This window comes from Vigna radiata, unplaced genomic scaffold (genome assembly GCF_000741045.1).
Source record: "Vigna radiata var. radiata cultivar VC1973A unplaced genomic scaffold, Vradiata_ver6 scaffold_131, whole genome shotgun sequence".
NCBI lineage: Eukaryota > Viridiplantae > Streptophyta > Magnoliopsida > Fabales > Fabaceae > Vigna > Vigna radiata.
The window spans coordinates 881,241-889,348 of record NW_014543258.1 but is presented as its reverse complement, the minus strand read 5'-3'; the positions used below and the strand labels follow the sequence as shown (position 1 = coordinate 889,348).

Here is an 8,108-nt window from a genome sequence, read left to right as displayed (position 1 = left end):
CTCTTCTTCTTCTACTATTGTTTCTTCGGGCTGTCTTCTCAACTTCAGGATCTAAGAGAAGAGGTTTAAAGGATGTTGTGCTCCTAGTACGGATTGTGCCCTGTATACACTAGAGACAATAGTACTAGAGCACCAAGTTAGCCCAAATTAATAAAAACAAAAATTATTCACAGTAAAAAGAATATAAGAATAAAGCCTAAATTGGTTAAAAATCACAAAAGAGTAAAGTGTTAACGCCGATTCCCAGGCAACGGCGCCAAAAACTTGTTAACTCTTTGACAAGCGTACCAAATCATTCTAAGTAATAAACCGATAAGACCGGATATCGTATCCCAAGAGACTCGTATAACACTTTACAATCATATAATTATCTAACTAATTTAGACTAAATAATGAATCCATTTAGTGTAGTTTTGGTGCAATGAAAATAAACATAATGCATAAGTGATACATTGAACTTCTTGGGGTTTAAAACACAAGGAAATGAAATTATTAGAGATGATATGGAATGAAGATGTTGGAGAATGATTTCACCTATTACACTCTCATGCAAACGCACATTACTTCTTCTTCATTTAAATGCTCTTGTCAACCTACTAAGTTACTCAAACACAATCCCTTGGTAGAGAGAACCTAGATTTACTCATTAAGTACCAATCCCTTGGTAACCTAACAAGTTCATCTGCATTAAGACTAGAGGTTTAAGACAACTAAAGGTCCAAGCTCTATCCCTAGACACTATTTCCTTTAGGTGTTTAGTCCAGTTCAAGGTTCACACAATATTTCCCAATGAAGGGCGTCCAACCCCCTTCTAGGGCGTCCAAGCGTTAGGTGTGCAGTGAACTGCTAATTGAAAGGGGCTCAACCCCCCTTCTGAGGTGCCCAGGTGTGGGATTTCTTCATTATTCTTCAAGAACTCTTGCTTTTGTAGCTCTTCCTGGGCTCCTACTCTTGGTAGTTTAAATGCTCTTCTAAAGCACACAAAGTTCCTACAAAACTTGAGGAATTAGTGATGAAAACTTGTATGTGTAACCTAAGCTAAAGTTATTCACAAAGTTAGATAAAAGAAAGGATTAAGTATGTTTCAAGCTTCAAAAGAGTTGATTTGGTAAGAAAATTGCACCATAGATAATGGTACAAATTACCGTTATCAGTGTCTCAAATAAATTTTATTATACCTAATCATATTTATTCCTTTGCTTCCTTACTAAGTAAAAAACTAATTAACCAAAGTAAATTCTTGATTAATTTAGGTTAAAAATTTTACCTTTAATCAAAGTACAATTTCAGTTTTTGGAAAAAAGTTATCTAATCATAGGAAAGTTTCTAAATTTAATCAAAATATTGTTTCAATTAAAACTAAAATCAATTTGACTAATGTGATTAATATGCACGTAGAGTAAACATGGTGATAATAAATCACAATAATAATTAAAAGACCAAACAAATTATTTCATTCTAGTCTCAAAATGAATTAAGAAATTAAAACATAATTAACCCTAAAGTTTGACACTCAATTGATGGTAAAAATAGCATAAAATAAAAGAAAAGAGGGGGGAAGGAAAAATGGTAGAGGGAGGTCAAAATTATCTTAAGTATTGTCAAGTAGTATTCAAGAAAGTAGATAGGTTAAAGTAACCTTGAGTCGTCTTCTAATGAATACAAAATTGTTTTTCAATATTTGACTCTTATGAATGTTGTGCAATGCTCAAGAATAAAAGTGAGAAACTATGCTAATGAAGTTAATGTTTGTAGAATGTTTGAAGGACAAATATTAGAAACAATTACGATGAAATAGGCTAATTGCACTACTTTTCCAAGATATATTCATCATCGGTTATCCACGGATCGTTGATCAATTGTTTATTGTTCGAGTTTCAAATTAATTAAAATAAATTCTCAATTAACTTGAGGGCGATCATACAATCAACCAAAGTAGATTCTCAATCAAATGAAAGACCTTTCTAGATTATTCTAGAATTTTGTCGCCTATCAATGAATCTACGCTCGAAATCCTAACAAGATAAAGAACCATATTTAAGTTTTATTTAATTCAAATAATAATTCAATAATTTTTCTTATCAAGCCATATGAGAGTCAGCCTAATTAATACGATATTTAAAACTACCTCAATGCATTATATATTTTTTTCCATAAAAGATCAGATTTATCGGATCGTGGGCACATGCAATACTTTTATATTGTCAAGGTTAAAATTGTAATAGTTGTAACTAAGAAAATTTCCAACTTTTAAGTTTTAAATATTATTTTATGATAACTCCCATAAAGTTTGAATCTGATGACAATTGGTTTAATTATTTTAATAACCCCTGATGTTATTGTTTTCTTTTTTAAGTTTAACATGTTCAGATGTTATATTACATATTCTTTCTTGAAAAGCATATTTGACAATATCTTCCTCACTCAAAGTTCTAATTGATCATTTATTCATTTAAATAATTATTTTAATTTTATAATACTTAATCTTGTTTATGAAAAATAAATATAAAGATTAATTTTTATAAACGACAATTTCATTTATATAATATTTGATATTATAAGTACGAAATCACTTAATATTGATATACTTAACTTTTTACCTTGCGAGTAGCAAAAGTCTGATTCAATAAAATAATTTTGGATTGGAGTGTAAGGTGTGTGCAGTTTCTTTTATTAATTTATCAACAAAAGGTTAATTAATCTTAGTTAAATTTAATCTAATTAAAAAAAAATAGTTCAATTTATTCAGATCTGATTGACTGAGATTTCATTTTGGGTTATGTGATTTAATGAACACTCTTGTTCCAGATGGAAGAGTATATTTTACTGAGCGATGTAAATTTATAACAAATAACTGTAATTTTTAATTGAAGATTATAATTATAGTTTTACACAAGAAATAATTTCTGTAATAATCAATATAACATATTTTTTTTAGTTTCCCTAAGAAGAAAAGTATTATAATTATAGTTAAATATTACAAATTATTTACCTTTTATAAGAAGGTAATTATTATTTATTCCCATCCCAGCAATATTGAGGAAAATTAAGGAAACGACATAAGGTCACTCACTCCGGAAGAAATGCATCTCTGTGGCTTTCACATTTGTCTGAAATACATAGAAGATGAAGTCTTCAACTGATAGCAGAAAAAGAAACAAAGCAACTCGTAACAGAAGCAGCAATAGCAGAAAAAGATAGGACAAGATCCGAAACTAAATGAAAAAATAAAGAAAACGAGAAGAAAAGAGAGAAGTACAATGTATAGAAAGGTGCTTCTTACATTCGTTTTCGTGATTGTCCTTCTTCTTTCGTACTCAATTTTCATAGGCAACGTCGATGTTCGATCTTATTTCTTCCCTCACTTAATGTTATCCGCGTCTGCACCCGCTCCATGTTCACCTGATTTATCTCTTCGGGTCTTCATGTACGATCTCCCTCGCCGCTTCAACGTTGGCATGATTGACCGCAGCAATACGGCGGAGACACCCGTCACCGTGGAGGACTGGCCACCGTGGCCCACGAATTGGGGGCTGAAGAAGCAGCACAGTGTGGAGTACTGGATGATGGGGTCGCTTCTCCACGACGTCGAGGGCAGAGAAGTGGTTAGGGTTTCGGATCCGGAACTCGCCAATGCCTTCTTCGTCCCGTTCTTCTCTTCGCTCAGTTTCAACACGCACGGCCACAACATGAAGGATCCCGCCACGGAGACGGATCGCCAATTGCAGGTGCTTCGCCATCTTTCTTTTCTTGGTAGTTGATTTGTGAATCACTGGAATGCAATGCGAAGTTTCGTTTTTGCATAATGCGATTAATATGGTGACTTGAAGATTCACTGTACAGGATATTTGTGAAACGACATTAGTGCTGAATATCATAAGAATTTGATGAATGTTAATGTTCAGCACTAGTCTAGGAAGGAGGAATATTCGAATGAAATATTTTTAGTGTCTGAGAATTTTACTTGTAGGAGGAGAATGAGAGTGTAAATTTGGAAAATGTGACTATATGATTTTATTTATATTATTCTATGGGCAGTGGTCGTGATGAGGGGCGAGAAATACCTCCAATAGTCAATCTCGTGAAATCCGTTGTGTCTGCATAATGAACTTTGGTGTCAGTTCTGATACATGCTTCTAAATTGGGGTTGATGTAGTGCCAAAAGATTCTCAAAGCTAGGCCACATGTATCAGGTTGATGCTGTTGGGCTAGCACACTGGCGTTATTCTTAATTGTAGATTTGAGTCCTCAAAAGAGTGGCGCAACGTAAAAGCGGAATGCTCCAACTGTTTATGATATGTTAAGATTATTGTCTCTTATGAGTTGTTTTATGAATTGATATGTAATATATATTATCTATGTTACATAGTTTCTTGCCATGCCTGTGTTGTAACTTCTTTAGAAATATTGGGTGTTGTACCTGTTTCTGTGCGTCCAGTTAGTGTGTTACAAATCTCTGTTGTTAATATTAGACAGTGCTTGTTTCTGATTTCAGGTTGATTTAATGGAATTCTTAAAGAAATCCAAATACTGGCAGAGGTCGGGAGGCAGAGACCATGTCTTTCCTGTCACCCACCCCAATGCCTTTAGGTTCCTACGAGATCAGTTGAATGATTCTATTCAGGTTGTTGTGGATTTTGGTCGCTACCCTAAGCGCATGTCTAATTTGAACAAAGATGTAGTGTCCCCATATGTGCATGTTGTGGAGTCTTTTACAGTCGATGAGCCTCAAGATCCGTATGAGTCTCGCTCCACGCTGCTTTTCTTCCGAGGGAGGACTTACAGGAAAGATGTATGTCTATCTTAGATTTAGTTGAAGAAATAATGTGTTTCTTAATGGGGCAAGGTTCTTGTAAAGTAAGTTTGTCTTTAAAGTGGGCAAGTAAGGCCATATCCAGACCCTTGGTTTAATTTAAAGCACATTGTAATCATAAAACACTACAATTCAAAGGTCGACGAACCTGTACTTGCTCACTTTAAAAACAATCCCACTTTAGTGTTGCTTTTTCCTTTAAATTCCATGAATTTTGATTTTCTGGTGTCTGTGATGTTTGCAGGAAGGGATTGTCCGTGTTAAACTAGCAAAGATACTTTCTGGTTATGATGATGTTCACTATGAGCGAAGTGTTGCTACAGAAGAAAATATAAAATTGGTAAGCAGTATAGTTGTTTAATTGATCTTTGCTTAATTTTAGTTGGAATATTTGTGGTCGATTGTTTAAAAGATCAATTTTACATCTACTTTTCTTCTTCATTATAAAGGCTAGGATTCTTTTGAAAAAGCAAAATATATTTCAGATAACATACAAAATAATATTCGTGGTTAGCGATTTAAAAGATCAATTTTACAATTGTGTTTGTTTAATTTTATCATGCGAAAATCATTAACTATAGTGTTCCTTTATCCACTGGTTCCTATACAACAGTCATCGAAAGGGATGCGTTCATCGAAGTTCTGTTTGCATCCAGCAGGAGACACACCGTCATCTTGTCGGCTTTTTGATGCCATTGTGAGTCACTGTGTTCCTGTCATTGTTAGTGATCAAATTGAGCTCCCATTTGAGGATGAGATTGACTACTCCCAGTTCTCGATTTTCTTCTCTACCAAAGAGGCATTACAGCCTGGCTACATGGTCGATCAACTTCGTAAATTTCCAAAACAGAAATGGACTGAAATGTGGAAGCAACTCAAAAACGTCTCCCATCATTATGAATTCCAGTACCCTCCTAAAAGAGAAGATGCTGTCAGTATGTTGTGGAGACAGGTCAAGTACAAACTTCCAGGGGTCAGCCTTTCTGTTCATAGAAGCCGGAGGTTAAAAATCCCAGATTGGTGGCTGAGGAAATGATTTCTGGAGCTTTGGTATTTAATCTTGTACATTCTTCAGTTACAGTGACAATCGCTGAAAGGGAGGAATATCATTAATACTTCCTCTTAACTGAGCATTTTGAAATTGAGGTTTTTGTTTAAGTTTTAATATGTGATTTGTTTTGGTCTGAGCTTCTAATTTGGTGGACATTTGTCTCATCTCACTTGGGGCTTGATGTTCATGAATATCACCACTTCCTCATACGAAAATGTTGAAAATATTCTGGATATTTTCGCTCGAAAATGGACCTTGTAGTTGTGCAACAGAAGATATGTCCTCAGAAGCGGGGAAGGTACTGGAGAAGGGGATTTCGATGTTCTCTTTGTCATTCTGGATACTCAGTTTGTAGATAGCCATTCATGCTAAAAAACTTTAGCTAATATAAATTCCTTTTCTTTTATAATTGGTTACAATTTTTTCCACTTAGAAGTCTATTAATGCAATTTAAATAAGGTATACACACATTTAGGAGTGTTTAGAATCAAATTGATTATATAAAATCTTAAAATTGATCTAAAACATCGATATTTGATTTAAATTTAAATTTTTAGATCAATTTGGATTTTCTTTTCGAGGACTTAATTAATTGAAATTAATTATTTTAAAAAATCAAATTTGTTTATCAATTTGGTTCCTTTTCAAGATGGGAGTGGCTCCTTTTGTGGACTGACATTTTGAAATCAATACAAACTGAATTAAAAATAATTATTTGAATATTATTTATTATTTTACTCATGTGAAAGATGAATGTTAGAGAAAAATCTACTATTTTTAATTTGATAACTTGATCTATGTTCACAAATATGTGATAGATGAGCGATATATTATAAGGTGAAAGAAGAGTTATATGGATAATGTAAATATTACATTATGCTTTGGGAAAATTTTTGCATCAAAATAAAATAGTATTGGATGGAAAGAATAAACATGTTTATCTTTTCAATTTTCTGTAATATGAGAGGTAGATTCTAGAAGTTATATAGTATTTATGTTATAATTAATAAATATAAAAAAATAATATAATATTTAATATGATAATCAATCATTTTAAAGATTTTTATGAGAGTGAAAATTTCAATTATTGAACAAGTTTTTAAAACTCAACGATATTTTCAAGATTAATATGTGTAAGGCCTTGCAAAAATGCCATTTAAGTGTGTGTACACGTGACAGCATAGGATAGGTTGAATACTATTAGTAAAGGAAAATATACTTAGCATTCTAAATCTTAGTCATTTTCCTAAGACAGCAACCATCTCCTTCTATGTTTCTCTCCTTCTTTGCCGTGCCACTCCTTCCATCTCAACTCAGATTCTAACCGTTAGTTTCTCAAATTGAAGCTACCTAAGCATTAAGGACTCCAAGAGCTACGTTTCTACCGATCGATTTTCCGTTTCATCCAACCGGTAAGAAAGCCCTCTTTCCTCCTTTGCCCTAGGGTTTCAAGCATGAGATTCTTATTTCATGCAACCCATTTCGTTTCCTTCCACAATCTAACTTCAACTTAATGTTAAAATTCGTTCTCCATCATCAATTGATGATTTTAGGTGATTCTCACACTTTGGGTTCAAAGTACTTGGTCTATGATCATTCCTTGAGTTGGCCGTGCACTCTAGAGGTAAGGGGAGCTAGCTTTCTTTCCATTTTTATAGTATGTTGTGAATGTATGATAAATTTTAAAGTTGTATGTTGTTGGAAGCATGAAATTGGTTGAATTGGTTTGAAATTCATGTATGGAAATGGGTATGTTATGTAGAATTGATGATTGATGATTTTGGATTGTTTGGAACCCCTTGGTATGTTGAATTATGTATGATTGGGACTGTGGTGATGATTGAAATCTATTGTGGTAGTGTTTGGAAGAAAACCTAGTGCTTTAGAGTCACTTTTTGGCCATTTTAAGAGAAGTGAGGTAGTGATTTTGAGTATATGGGGTTTGTTGTGTTTGTGGACTGTTGAGACAGTTTCACTGAGTGTATTGTGACTTGTTTGAGTCACTAAATTAGCCAAAATGGGTGTAAAATGGTAAGATTGGGTTTTGGGTCCCTCAATTAGGCAAATGAGTGTTTTAGAGTTGAAATGAAGCTTAAATCACTTTAGAAATGTGTTAGAAATGTTTAGAATCACTTAGGTAAGTTTAATTATGTCTAAAACAAAGATTAGGAGTGTTAGAAGTTGGCAAAATTGGTTGAAAATGGTCTTAGCTGGTTCTGTCGAATTCTGCATAATTCTGCAGAA

The 8,108-nt window shown here is 33.5% G+C and overlaps 1 protein-coding gene across 1 annotated transcript; it reads left to right on the top strand.

The window, feature by feature from the left end:
* The first annotated feature begins 3,046 nt into the window (after positions 1–3,046).
* Positions 3,047–5,978, top strand: LOC106753477 (probable arabinosyltransferase ARAD1). The gene is made up of 4 exons (XM_014635296.2): positions 3,047–3,728; positions 4,496–4,792; positions 5,058–5,153; positions 5,427–5,978. The coding sequence occupies exons 1-4, from the start codon at positions 3,261–3,263 to the stop codon at positions 5,847–5,849; spliced, it is 1,284 nt and encodes a 427-aa protein (XP_014490782.1). The 5' UTR covers positions 3,047–3,260; the 3' UTR covers positions 5,850–5,978.
* Positions 5,979–8,108: the final 2,130 nt, after the last annotated feature.

Bases quoted from the DNA above. Each gene is read 5' to 3' on its own strand.
- LOC106753477 (XM_014635296.2), top strand. From the start codon at position 3,261: ATGTATAGAAAGGTGCTTCTTACATTCGTTTTCGTGATTGTCCTTCTT. The intron at 3,729-4,495 runs GTGCTTCGCCAT...TTCTGATTTCAG, and splicing joins AGACGGATCGCCAATTGCAG to GTTGATTTAATGGAATTCTT. The intron at 4,793-5,057 runs GTATGTCTATCT...TGATGTTTGCAG, and splicing joins GGAGGACTTACAGGAAAGAT to GAAGGGATTGTCCGTGTTAA.